General features: G+C 40.7%; 1 protein-coding gene across 1 annotated transcript; it reads right to left on the reverse strand.

The window, feature by feature from the left end:
• Nucleotides 1–5,360: 5,360 nt before the first annotated feature.
• Nucleotides 5,361–9,575, reverse strand: LOC133914680 (protein LONGIFOLIA 1-like). The gene is made up of 5 exons (XM_062357734.1): nt 9,382–9,575; nt 8,727–8,794; nt 6,993–8,588; nt 6,748–6,883; nt 5,361–6,259 (listed from the first exon to the last, which is right to left on the reverse strand). The coding sequence occupies exons 1-5, from the start codon at nt 9,539–9,541 to the stop codon at nt 5,514–5,516; spliced, it is 2,706 nt and encodes a 901-aa protein (XP_062213718.1). The 5' UTR covers nt 9,542–9,575; the 3' UTR covers nt 5,361–5,513.
• Nucleotides 9,576–13,909: the final 4,334 nt, after the last annotated feature.

Genomic DNA, 13,909 nt, shown 5'->3' on the forward strand with positions numbered 1-13,909 from the left:
TGAAGTTCAAGCAATAATCAAGAAGTTTGCAAGAAGATATCAAAATGAGTTTGATGTGAAGATCAAGAAAGTAAGAAGTGACGACAGAACCAAATTCAAGAACACTCAAGTTGAAGACTTTTTTGATGAAAAAAGCATCAAACATGAGTTTTTGGCCTCTTACTCCCCTCAACAAAATAGGGTGGTCAAAAAGAAGAATATAATTCTCATTGAGTTGGCAAGAACCATGTTTTATGAGTACAAGATCTCGGATTAATTTTGGGTGGAGGCCATCAACACCTCATGACATGCTATCAACCGGTTGTACGTCCACAGGATCTTGAAAAAGACTACTTATGAGCTTCTAAGGTTACAAGCTAAACGTGTCATACTTTAGAGTTTTTAGAAGTAAGTGCTTTACTCTCAACAAAAAGCCCAAAAGTTCTAAGTTCACACCTAAGATCGATGAAGGCTTTATACTTGGATATGAATCAAATGCCTATGCATACCGTATTTTCAACAAAACCACCAGTTGTGTTAAAGATGAAGCAGATTTTTTTCGCTCCTTATCCGGAAAAATGGATACGGATATTGTGAGGAACCCTCCAAATAGTATTCTAATTAATCATCAGAAAGATCATTATCATTAATCACAACCTCAATGATTAATCAGAATACCATCTCGGAAGCCTTGACATGTGTTTTGTGCTCAAGATCAGAACACATGCCTTTTCAACATAAAACATCACAACAAAGTTTAACAAAGAGCGAGTAATTAACATTAGATTATAAGGTCTTAAGCATTTAACCATTTACAATAATTTACACAAAATATTAGATCAACTACGAAGCGGAAACAAAATTATAGACAACAAAAGTAGAGTGGAGCCACATGCAATTAGGCTCCACCCTAAAAGCTTTGCCACTCGAGAGTAGTTGCCTACTTAGGCCCACCACCAACATCGGTGGACGTGAAGTAGCAAAAAATGAGCTCCTCCTCACCAGAAGTAACTGAAAGAGTAGCGTGAGTATGAAGGTACTTGCAAGACTGAATCCATATAAGATACATGTAGATAACTCAACTCCAAGGATTATGCATTGAGCCATTAGCAAGGAGAAGGCCACAAGGTTATATAAATTCATATGCATAAGCAACCTAGAGACATATATGTGAGCACCTATACTTAATCAAACAAACCTTTTCGAACCTATAAACAACATGAACGTAAATGTAAATGGAACCATCTCATGTAATCAACGACCATTGACAACCATACCCAATAAAACCATACCAACCATCCCACATTCGTGACTCTACGACCGATGCAAATGGATAGGAGCATGCTCATGACCGAGAGCGCGGTAATTCGAATTGTTTTTATACCCTGCAAGGGTACAACTTTACCCATACTACATGAAGACCATACAGCTTGAGTGATAACACAGGCCCACCATGGGGTACCCATGTCAACTTTTCTCATACCCAGAATCACCCACCCGCAATACTCCTATGCACTGGGGTTGCCGCGAGCGTGTCCTGGACACCTCTGGCTTCCCATCACCTTACTTTTCCTTTTCTTTTTCTCTTACGTGTCATAGGGTCTCAAGGCAAGTGTCGGTACGGCGTATGATATTTGGCTTACCTTACCATTAGATCGTCATGTGGTTAGTACAGAAAGTGCTAGAGCCGACTGCACCGATGGATGGTACTTAAACGATTCAAACAGTCTATGGTGCCCAGGCTCCTCTCCCAAACTATCCCGAGGAACTCCTCTGGAGTAAAAGACAGCCCTAGCATTGCCCATATATCGCCTCAACCTCATCACTCATCCAACCATCAATATTATAATCAATATTTGTGAACAATAAGTAAGCCCTAAGCTCACGAACAATGGACAAACCATTGCTCAATTTCTTATGAGGACCTATGCATTGCTAAGCATTTCGAATGACTCTTAAGTTATATATCAACAATGTTATCAAGGCTACAAGGATATAGGTAATCAACAACTCAAGGTAGAGGTAATGTATCAATATAGGTTCTACCCATAGACGCCCGACATCGACTCTCTGAACATGCAAACTTACATAAAGTATAACTTATCAATTTATACTCCACAATTCAATCAAAGGGTGTAATATGCTTAGATGCTTGATTTGCTGCCTGGAGTTTGCCTAATACTTCGTGCACAACACTCGCAAAACTCCGGAAGATTGGTGTCGCATTCACTCGCTTGGATCATCGGCGCAACACTCTCTAAATGAAATAAGAATGCATTGTATAAATAATAAACAATGGAAAAGTGTGCTCATGATGCATGCTTGAATAATACTAGAGCGCTATGCTTCAAAAATATTTACAAAAGATCACTAAGTGATTAGGGTTTCGAAGTTTGAAACCCTGGACAAGCTAACCTAAATGCACATAGCCTTGCATGGCTGACGGTCAGACCGATGTAGAGGTGGCGATCAGACCGCCGGCATGTAGAGAGTTCCAGCCTCTAGCGGCCAGACCATAGACATGCTATCGGTCAGACTGGCCCTAGTGGCAGTCTGACCCCTGTATAGGGTTTTCAACTCAGATTCTCCGGCACTAACTAGCAATCAAACCGAACCTATCAGCGGTCAGACTGCCAGACCTTACTAGCAGCGCCCTTGTGGGGTTACCGGCAAGGACTCTGGCGAAGCCTTCGACGACAAAGGATACTAAAGTACTCCATAGGGCTAGTGGAGTGCTTCTAAAGTGATTTGAACAACATTCACCGAGCTAAACTCAAAATACCTCATGGATTGGATCTAGATGAAGCTAAGGTTTTCGTGGTGAAAATCGAAATGACGACCACCATGAGCTAGGAAACGACGGAAAAAGGGTATAGGGAGGTTCACCTTGGCATGGGTGAACTTTGTATTGGACTAATTTGCCTTGAGGACGCTTCGATCCACCGATTTGGCTTTCATAGGGTGACAGAGCTCGCAGTGGGAGAAAATGGTGTGGGAGGCGAATTTGGCAAGAAAAGTGGGGGAAGACTTGGGGAAGTCCTCCGGGAAGCTCGTGAAAGTCCCCTCTTCCGATCTCCGGTCTTTGAATGCGACGAACGGATCACTCCACTCTTTCTCAGGTTTGGTGGAGAGAGGGAGAGAGTGAGAGCAAATGAGAGAATGAGAGAGAGTGAGAGAGAGATGGATTGCCTTAAGTGGCGTCTCTGCTGAGTTCTGGCGATTAGATCGCCAATTCTCCTGATCAGATCATGGTAAGTCCATGTGGCAAGCCTAAGTGGCTGCACACTAAGTGGTCAGACTGCGTGTAAGCCTGGTCAGAACCCGAGGGCAATTTTTGCTGAATTTTTCTAAGTATCTCGTTATCTTTACTCTCCACCTTTTTTAAGTATTTGGAGCTCCTGCAAAGTACTCTAAACTATCTCTAAAGTACTTGGCCTATATGGCTGCACACTGGGCGGTCAGACTGCGGGTAAGCCTGGTCAAACCGTAAGGACGGTTTTTGCTGAATTTTTCTAAGTGTCTCCTTCTCTTCACTCTCCACCTTTTTTTAAAAGTATTTGGGGCTTTTCCAAAGTGCCTTAAACTATTTCTAAAGTACTTGAAACATATTTTAACTCAACTCGATAAATAAATATGTACAATTATATACGATGATGATTATGCATATTTAATTATGTAATTAGTATTTTAGGACGTGATAGATATGAATATTTTTGGATCAGATACGAATGCGGATATTCTTTATTCGGATAAAGAAACGAAGACGGAAATGCTTTTTGGCTAAATATGGATACGAAAACGGACATCAGGTCAGATTCACAACGGGTAATATCTATTTTCAGTTTTTTAATTCATAACTTAAAGATAACAAGATTCAAGTGATTATATTTTTCAAACTATAAGTCTGATTTACAATCTGATTGGACCATTATTATCCTTATAATTAAATCTTAAAAAACAAGATCCCACTTAGGCTATATTTTGATAGGAAAAGTTTTATACGATAAATAGACCCCATATGTCATACTCTTAATTTAAGGAATATTTATCATTTGACAGAGAGACATATCCATATTTATATTTGATTCGTATTTGTATCATATTTATTTTTATATTATATGTATTCGTTTTCGTATTTGAGATTTTCATATTTATTTTTATTTTCGTTTTTAATTAAAAATAAAAAATAAAAAATAGAACAATTATTATCCATTCATATCCGATCTGATTTCATCTCTATATACAACTAATAAAGCTGTCTCTTTGTAAAAAGAAAAAAAAGAAAAGAACAGCATATGCTGTAATCCAGCAACGTTACGGCACTCGTTCTCACCTTTTGTCCAAGGCTTCCTCACTGTACAGGATGACGTCGGTCGCCACGATCCCGGCCATGAACGAGCTCGCAGTTCGAGTGGATGGCGTTGGGCCAGTCCACCGAGGACGCCAACCGCTTCTTCAGAGCCCGGAGCCGAGTGCCACCGCCGCGGAAGCTTTGGTTCTGGTCCTATGGCTGTTCGTGTTCTTCCATACAGGTCTTTTGTACTTCGAAATTCCACCCCTGTTCATGCTTCCTTGGATCCATTATGCTTTTCTTCTTCTTCGGGTTCATTCGGTGCGATTTGAGTTGGGGGATGTCACATTCCACTCAGCAAGTGTTTCCTGTATTTTTGAGTTTCTGTTCACTCCTTATATGCTGACAAGAACACCATTCTTTTCAACAAAAACAAAAAGACAAGAAAACCAGTTGTGCCAATGTGTAATTTGTTTAGGAATTGAGTATCAGGCTCAGATTTGATGCCTCGGTCTGCCCAAATAACATTAGGGCTTCAAATTTAGGAGGATTTCCACCCTTCAAGTGCCTGATGAGTATTATCTCATCTTCAGAAATTATCATTAAAAATACCCGATTAAGCAGGGAAATTGAAGGAACATAGGAAAATCTTTGCAGCGTTGCAGTGTCAGTTAGGATTTAGTTGTATATCTGTTCTGTAACCAAAGATTGCCAAAATTCAGTCATGCTTTTTAGGAGCAAATTATAACCGTGCATACCAGATTTGGCGCACTTCGAACCAATATGAGATTTCTTGCACAATTACTATCTTGAAACTTGATATACCAAAATGGAACGGCAAGTTTTGACCCCAGCCGGACACACACTTATTTGCAATCTGACAGAGAAATGCTTTGTTATCTATAACTGTGTAAGATGCTTCTAACAATGCTGATGCCAGGTGGTTCTTGTCATCACCTTATCCCATACAGATGATTAACTGGGGTCGGGACAAATGGTTTAGGTGATCGTAGGTGCAAGAAGTAGGACTTCACATGATCGAGAAAATAACTGTGAGGAACATTTTTGTTCTTCAGCAATATTTGTTTCTTCTGTTAAAATTGCATTGATTGTACAGGAAAAATTATATATACGTACTTCTACAACTTATTATTTTTTTACAGCTGCTAAAAATAATTTACATTTACCATCAGCTCAGCTTCCTGAGAACAGTAACGCAACAAAATTGTTTAGTCTATATGCTTCACAAAGACAGCTGCCTATTTATTTTCCATTGCCTAAGTTGCACCTTTCCCATAGCATCACTGCTTATGACCTCTTCAATAAGATCCTTAAAGATGGATCTTTCAATGTCCAGAACCATCCCTTGTGGCTCACTGTCGAAACTCTTCCATTCTCCCATTTCACGTACTGCATCCTCTGCTAGCACGCTCTTGGCATCTTCTTCTTCAAAGAATCTTAACATCGAGGCCTCAGATTTGATCCTTTCAATCATCATACATAATTCCTTGAAAAGTTTCGACCCACTTGATTTTTTAGATTGAAGAAACTGCACTGATCGGCTGACAGGACCACCACTGTGCATTTTCTGAGCAATAAGTTTATTTGCAAGATCGAAGATGAGCCTGCGGTGAAGCTTTCCTGCGGTTGGTTTTGCTTGTTCAAGGATAAGGAAAAGCTCTGGACTGATTGGGTAGCTCGGCAACTGAAACTGACAGGGCATCGTCCCGGAGCTTAGTTCACTGTGCAGGAGGCCTGATGCTGAGAGTATCTCGTAAATGTAATGGTGGTCTTCATTGGTGGTGATTGTCGACAAATTGTTATTTATGCTCGGAGCCTCATCACTCAACAATTGCAAGAGCTCAAGCCTTTGGATGTGGGCTTTCATGTTTTCTGGTATTATGTGATTACCCTCACTACTTTTCAATGGTGGTGTGTCAGGTAGGCTTACTGGGTTCCAGCACTCATCCGAAGTATGTATCGCACCATCTGAACAAGTTTAACAAAACAAAGGTAAGCTGAGAATCCTGGGCTAAAAGGGACCAACCCAGCTAATAAAATCAGTTATAGTTGTGGGCTCATCTACATAAGTATGTATGCACATTGGCAAACATATACCATATTCCTGTATGGCAGTTGCAACATGTGGGGCGCCATGGTCCATGGAAATGTTAGGTGCAGACATGGACTACTTGGCAGTGAAGAACAGTTGCTCTTTAACTGGTTGGCACACGCAAGCACTTGCATGTGTACTGCCACTGCCAATTTACAGTGGTTCTTCTCGGTTCGCTGGACAACGAGCTACATTTGGCTGCATTGGTTACCAGTTTCTTCTTGTTATGATTATCGGTTGTGCTTACAGCAAAGAGGTTGTCCTAAGCCTAACAATGTGGTCTCCTGGATTGTGATGTAATCCCAACGATAGTGTTCACAGTTGTAAACCTATGTGAAGAATGGTTTTTCAGATCAAATCTCACCTTTGAAAGAATTTGATATCTTCCTCAGAGAAGGTGATGACCCATCTTGATAGAACGCGGCATCAGGAACTGATACATGGCTTGGTATGTTCTCTACTGGATGGATGTTCTTGTCAGAAGATAGGATTGGAGTTTCCTGGCAAAAATATTGTCTTTCAGTAACCACTAGCTGTTGATAAAGAATGAATACATGAAACTATTGATTGCAGGTTCTTTACTGTGGAATATATTATTCTTAGCTGTACCTCATGATTCAATATTGAAGTTGTATTGCTTCGATGGATGCATGACGTGTTGACATTGAGAGGATTTGCATAATCGATAATGCATGTATCTACCTGCTTTGACAAACTGGTTTTACTTCCAGGAATTATCAACACCTTATCGTCGTTGAAGATGCTATTTGCTTGTGAAGCCCTTGATCTTAGTGTGCCTCTTGGGGACGCTGCTTCATTAGACGTCTTGGTTGGGGACCTCGGTGGAACTGGCAGGCGAGGCATCCTTCCACAGTCTGGCTTCTTCTGCACAAGTCTTGGGCGCAACGATCTGGAAGACTTCGGTGAGCTTGAGCTGCTTACAGCTTTCTCCGCCCTGAAATGAGCTCTTTCATTATGAGAACTGATCTTCTTACCGTCACTGCTGTGACTCTTCCCGGTGAAAGGGCGCTCAGCATGCCGCAAGTTTCTGTGGACTTTTGGCCTTGTAGGGGGAGCAACTGAAGCATTCGGTCTCGCAATGCCTCTTGCCGGCTTCATGATCACAATTGGAGACTGGAAATCTTGAGCAGTAGTGGTTCGTTCAGCGGCTGCCTTCCGAATGAGCAGTAATTTGGCATTGGTATCGCTCTGGCACGGTGTGTGCTTTGCATGTAACCCGCCGAGTATCCTGAGAGCCCTCAAGTCCTTATTGCATTCAGACAACTCGACACCCCTGAGCCTTCTCTCTATGTCGTCATAGACAGATGCAGACCTTGCCCTTGTTTCAGCATAATATCCAGTTGTACTTCTCTCCTGCTGCCTCCATGGGGCAGCTTCAGGCAGAATTCTTGGAGAAGGTTTGGTTTTCAGTTTGCTAGGAGAATGTGATGGGCGATCATTTTGATTGTCATGGGCTGGTCTGGGTGGTCTTACAGGCCCATAGCTATCAATAGATTCTTCCAACCCCATGAGCTTGGCAATGACACTGCTGGCCTGCCGATGGCTCGGGGATTCTTTGGCCTTCAAACTATCAATGAGACTGTCATCTGTTCTTGCATAACCGAAGTTCTTCAGATGCGAACTTGGCCTCACAGACTCTTTCCTACTGTCCAAGGACAACCTAGGAAGCTCCCTGAGTTTTGCTGAAGGCCTCTTGCTACCTTGAGCTTCTACCTGCTGTAGCAGCTGTCGTTCATCACATGAGAAGCGTGGCTGCCTGCTAGATTCATCAACATAGGCAGGAAGCCCGCTGCTCCTATCGATTGCAATCACGTAAGTTCCATCTGTTGATTTGGAGATCAGCAGTGGCCTTGGCGAGTCTTTGTGCAATCCGTTTCTCTGCGCCATCGTTGTGGTCTTAATGGCCAGGCCATGAGAGTCCCGGTTGGAGTCCTTTATGACATCTCTAAAATTAGTGCTTGGCTGTTTGGATTTAGCCTCTGTACCGGAAGACCTCAAGCTTCCTAAGCTCCTCAGTGCCCTTCCCACAACAGGCTTCTTGTTGATGCAAGGGAGCCCCTTCTCTACCGGTTTGCTGCCGTCCAGGGATGAGAATGAAGAGCAGGATGAGGAACATGAAGATGCTCTCGATGATTCCGCCGAGTGGCTACTGTTCTCAGTCATACTTTTGCTGAACGATTTCTCCTGCACAAGTAATTCAAATCGAGTTAAGGAACCCGAAATCTGAAGCCAGACCTTGGCCAAACAGGGCTTCATTTATTTCTGACCTCTTTTCCGTTAAAAGAAATGAGATATAATATTATAGTAATGTTTGAAAATTACCAGGGTGATGTTTGGATTAGTTGAGTTTTGTACCGGTGCATACATGCTGCTACCTGGAAGAGTATGGCCTAGACAAAGGACACACAACATCAAAATTATATATTCACTGAATATGTCAGAAAAGTGATGCAATTTATCATGTAACGCAGGTAATGAACAAAATCTTGATCATTTTCTTTTGCAATTTATCAGAAAAGTGATCAAAATTATACCATGGACATGATGGAGAAAAAGGTAAATATCTGAAATACAGAATGATCCCTTGATCATTTTCTTTTGCATGAACTGCAATTACTATGTAACTGTTCATTACTTCATTTGTCCTTTCTATCTTCTATTTGTGACGTGCAGTTACATTCCTGGAACATCTGTAGTACCAATGTACCATTGACCATCATTGTGTCAGTTTCTTGATCATGCACTTCCCAAGCAAGAGGCTTGTTTTTGCCTGGTACTTTCTACATGAAATAAATTCGTAAGCCCCATTTTATTTGGCATCATGCAGGCATGCAGCTTGTACTTTCCAGAATTATAATGGTACAATCCAGCGTGTCTCCTGACAGCTTCTTAGACTTTGAACAGACCCTCTTGTTGCAAGAAGAAGAAACGCCAAAGTAAAGAAACTAACAGAACCAAAAGAACAAGAAAGAAGTACCTGGAAGCTGTGCACTCCAGGTTCCCCGGGCGCCGCCACGCTGTCGTCCGGTGAGAAGGCGGCGGCGGTCGAAGATCTGGAACACGCCGGCCATGCACCCCATCTGCCGGTCAAAGTCCTGCACCTCCTGGGAGAACTCCTCCACCATCCTACCCGGCATTTTCGCCTGGCCTTGCTCAAACAATGCACCGGTGGAGAAAGGAAGCTCCTATTCAAGCCAAGGTATCACCTTGGACTTGGGCGCCTCAGCCGAGATATTGTCAGGCCAGCAAGGATTAACTCCCCAACCAGAAGAGAGAGCATGTGCAGACTACAGCGCTCTCTTTTCTATTCTGTTCTCTTTCTCTCTGTGTGGACTATGGGTGGGTTCAGTTCAGAGGAATGTTGCTCATGGGCAGCTCAGCTGTTTGAAGAGGAGGGAGAAGCCGTGGATTTATGAGTGCGTGTGTGTGTGTGTGTGTGTGTGTGTGTGTGTGTGTGAGAGAGAGAGAGAGAGAGAGAGAGAGAGAGAGAGGATGGATGTGTGAGTGCAACGGGTGTAGGTAGCCCTGCACCACAATACAATAGTGCGCAAGGCCATGTGGGGGTGATCATTGAGGGCACGGGGCATGCGATGAATGCCAGGCAGGCATCACCATCGTCATCCATCAGGTTCAGCATGGACCGGAAGAAGTCATCCATCAGATTCAGCATGGACTCGAAGAAGGCAGGCAGTGTTGCAATATATCAGCTTGGTCCATTATATTTGACAAATCTTAAAGTTTCAACTAAGTAGATGTGAGTGTATATCTTTTAGTCCCATCTTATTAAGTAAAAGTGAAGAAAAACTAACTTATAAGGAAATATCTTTTTCACATATTTAGCATATGTGTATGAGAGGGCTAGAGAACATGAGTGCTCGCTCGCCTCGCTAGGCCGAGCCGTGGCTGGGGAGGGGCGAAAGGTGCGGGCACACAACATGTATATGAATGATCTGTCAAAATCGGGTCCAGTAGTTTGATCATGTGCGATCTTCTTTTGCAGTTTTATTCTTTTACTATGTCGGCAAATAGATATATATATAGAGAAATCGTGTCGGTTAAAAATCCGATCGTACCACGTAATCGAGTCCGATTGTAGCATGTCTTAACTGCGCAATTCTCTATATTTATCAACCGTCGCCACAAAGAATGGACGTAATTAGGGTTTTTTTATATTTTCTCTCTATTGCGTTGTCACACGTAATCTACTCCATCTTGCTGCATTGGCATGCACCAACAAATGGGAGATCAGGTCTCTGGAATTGTTCGCTCTTGGGATCTTCCACTTGGAGAGGGCGAATAAGGTTTTTGGGAGGTGCTCGGCGTGACTCCTCATGATCTACTTCATCGTTGCTATCAACTATTCACATGATTTGCTTCCGTCATCAAGTTAGCTTCTACAGTATCATGATCTATTTCCTCTACATCTCCTTCATCATTGTCTGTTGCAGCACTATCACTGGGGTATCTACGTCTTACGCTGCTGATAGATACGTTCACTATGATCTGTCATGTTTAGTATACATGTTTTCTTGCTGCTTTGGTCTTGATATATATTAGAGAGATATATGTCTAGATGGACTCTTGCAGTATGATGATGATAGTCGATCTATTCATGTTCATATTATGTTTAATAATTAAATTAAATTTGAAAGTGCTATTTATCCAACAATCCAAAAACTATATTGTATGCACTTTGATTTAACGATAGTTGGTTTTACCGATGCACTAAGGCCGGGCAAATTTACCAATGTGTACTTTAAGATATGACAAGCCAAAGCCACTCTGTGACTTACAGTTATGAACTACTGCTGGGTTGCATCTGGTAGATGTGAAGGAACTTTTTCCTCCGACGAGTAGAAGAAGTTTAAGGAAGCCAACACACTCTTTATAGAATGAGTTCTTAGCACTCTTATTGATCATCTATGTGATGTGTGCATGCACATAAATGATGCAAAGGAGTTGTGGGATGCACTGAATGTAAAAATATTGGTGCGTTAGATACATATATTGAACTATATATTATGGAGCAATATCATGACTATAAGATGGACGATAATCAGTTAGTAGTCGAGCGGGCTTATGAGACTCAGTGCAGTGTAAAGGAACTTAAACTCCTAAAGTGTGAATTACCAGACAAATTTGTGGCTGGGGGCACCATTGTCAAATTGCTCTCCCGTAGAGGAATTTTGTCATTACTCTAAAACATAAGAGATAAGAAATCTTTGTTGAGAATCTTATCACATCTTTTTGATGTTGAGAAGAAAACTTAGGCTAAGGATGTGCATAACAAAGGAGATAATAGACAGTATAGCGCAAATATGGTACAACAGTCCTCTAACGACAAGTTCTAAGGGAAATTTTTTAAGGCAAAACAAACCACCAACTTCAAGAAGAAGAAGATAAACAAAGATGATAAACATTGTTTCATGTGTTGTGAGGTTGACCATTAGGCTAAAGACCGCCAACAATGCAAAGGAAAAAAGGTTAATCAAGAAAAGAACACTAATTATGTCAGTGTGACCATTGACAACACTGGAGATATAACTATTGGCTATGGTAATTTATCTATTGTTCTTTCAGTGAATCAGTCTACTAGTTAGTGGATTGATACTGCGGCTAATGTACACGTATGTGTGCTGATATTTCAATATTCTCTTCTTATCAAGTCGCTCGAGATTCTTTTGTCTTAATGAGGAATGAGTCTCGTGCTTCTGTTCATGGTGTTGGCACGGTAGATCTGAAGTTTACTTCGGAAAAATCATACAGTTGAGGAACATGCAGCATGGCCCTTCAATAAATAAGAATCTAGTTAGCAATTCTCTTCTCTGTAGAGATGGGTTTAATGTGGTATTTGAGTCTAATAAAGTAGTCATGTTAAAATATGGACTTTTTATTGTAAAGGCTATGAGTGTTGATGCTTGTTCTGCTTTTTTCTTTTTGATTTCTACAATAAATATGTGAACCACATTTATGGCAATGTTAATTGAGATGAGACCGGTGTTTGGCACTCACATTTATGTCGCATAAATTTTGGTTGTATATCTCGGCTTTTTAGCTTGAATCTAATTCAAAAAAAATTCCATTGTCAAAGATTCTGATTGTCAAAGTTATGTGCAATCTAATAAACCTTATAAGCCTCACAAGGCAGTCGAGGTGAGAAATTTAGTACCATTAGAACTCATAAATTCATATATGTGAGAAATGAATGGTGTGTTGATGAAGGTGAAAAGAAGATATTTTATAACTTTAATTGATGATGCATCTAGATATTGTTATGTGTATTTGTTGAAATCTAAAGATGAGTCTCTAGACTACTTTAAAATCTATAAGGTAGAAGTTAAAAATCAATTAGAATTAAAAATCAAAAGACTTAGGTCGGATTGTGATAGAGAGTATTTCTCTAGTGATACCGACTTATTCTGTGAGGAATATGGAATTATTCATGAGAGAATGCCTCCCTATTCGTTCCAATTAAACGAGGTAGCCGAAAGAAAGAACTGTACCCTGACTAACTTGGTTAATGCTTATGTTGGACACTTCAGGATTATCTAAGACATGATGGGGGAGGCCTTGTTGAATTTGTGATATGTTCTAAATAGAGTTCATATTAAGAACAAGGAGAAAACCATATGAAGAATGGAAAGAGAGAAAACCATCATTTTCTTATTTATGCACTTGAGGATGCTTGTAAGTCAATGTACCAAGAACTAGAAAGCGCAAGCTGGAACCTAAAATAGTGGATTATGTCTTTCTAGGATATACTCATCAGAGCATTGTCTATATGTTTTTAGTAGTTAAATCTAAGATATCTTGCATGCTTATCGATAAAATTATGGAGTCTAAAGATGCTATTTTTTCTTTGAGTGCACATTTCCCATGATGGATATACATAAAACTTCTAGTTAAACATCTGAGGTAATTCATGAACCTATCACACAACTTGACTATTTTGAACAAACACATGAGCTAAATTCTGAGGAGGATGACAGTGAGGCTCCAAGGAGGAGTAAAAGATAAAGGGCAACAAAATCCTTTGGAAATGATTTCACTGTGTATTTTTTGGATGACACCCTCTAGTCTATTTTAGAAGCATATGCATCTCTAGATGCAGACTACTGGAAAGAAGCAATTCATAGTGAGATGGATTCCATTCTCACCAACAAAAATTGGGAAGTCATATATCGATCTTATGGTTGAAATCTGCAGGTTGCAAGTTAGTATTTAAAATGAAGCTTATGCCTAATGGTACTATCGAAAAGTATAAGGCTCGGCTTGTGACCAATAGTTATTAAAAAAAGGCAAATTTTTTTTTATACTTATTCACTTATCGCTAGACTGGCCACGATAAGAGTTTTACTTTCCTTGGCTACCTTACATGACCTTCTCATTCATTAAATGAATGTTAAGATAGTTTTCATTAATGAAGAGTTAGATGAGGAAATCTATATGGATCAACATGATGAGTTTGTAGTAGAAGGTCAGGAGGATAAGATGTGTAAGCTATT

This window comes from Phragmites australis, chromosome 4 (genome assembly GCF_958298935.1).
Source record: "Phragmites australis chromosome 4, lpPhrAust1.1, whole genome shotgun sequence".
In the NCBI taxonomy this organism is placed as follows: domain Eukaryota; kingdom Viridiplantae; phylum Streptophyta; class Magnoliopsida; order Poales; family Poaceae; genus Phragmites; species Phragmites australis.

What these genes read in the sequence shown, in the direction of transcription:
- LOC133914680 (XM_062357734.1), bottom strand. Translation starts at nt 9,541, where the DNA reads ATGCCGGGTAGGATGGTGGAGGAGTTCTCCCAGGAGGTGCAGGACTTT. An exon ending in CTGGAGTGCACAGCTTCCAG is followed by an intron (nt 8,795 to 9,381) that starts GTACTTCTTTCT and finishes TCCTTTGTCTAG; the next exon opens with GCCATACTCTTCCAGGTAGC. An exon ending in CTTCAATATTGAATCATGAG is followed by an intron (nt 6,884 to 6,992) that starts GTACAGCTAAGA and finishes TATTTTTGCCAG; the next exon opens with GAAACTCCAATCCTATCTTC.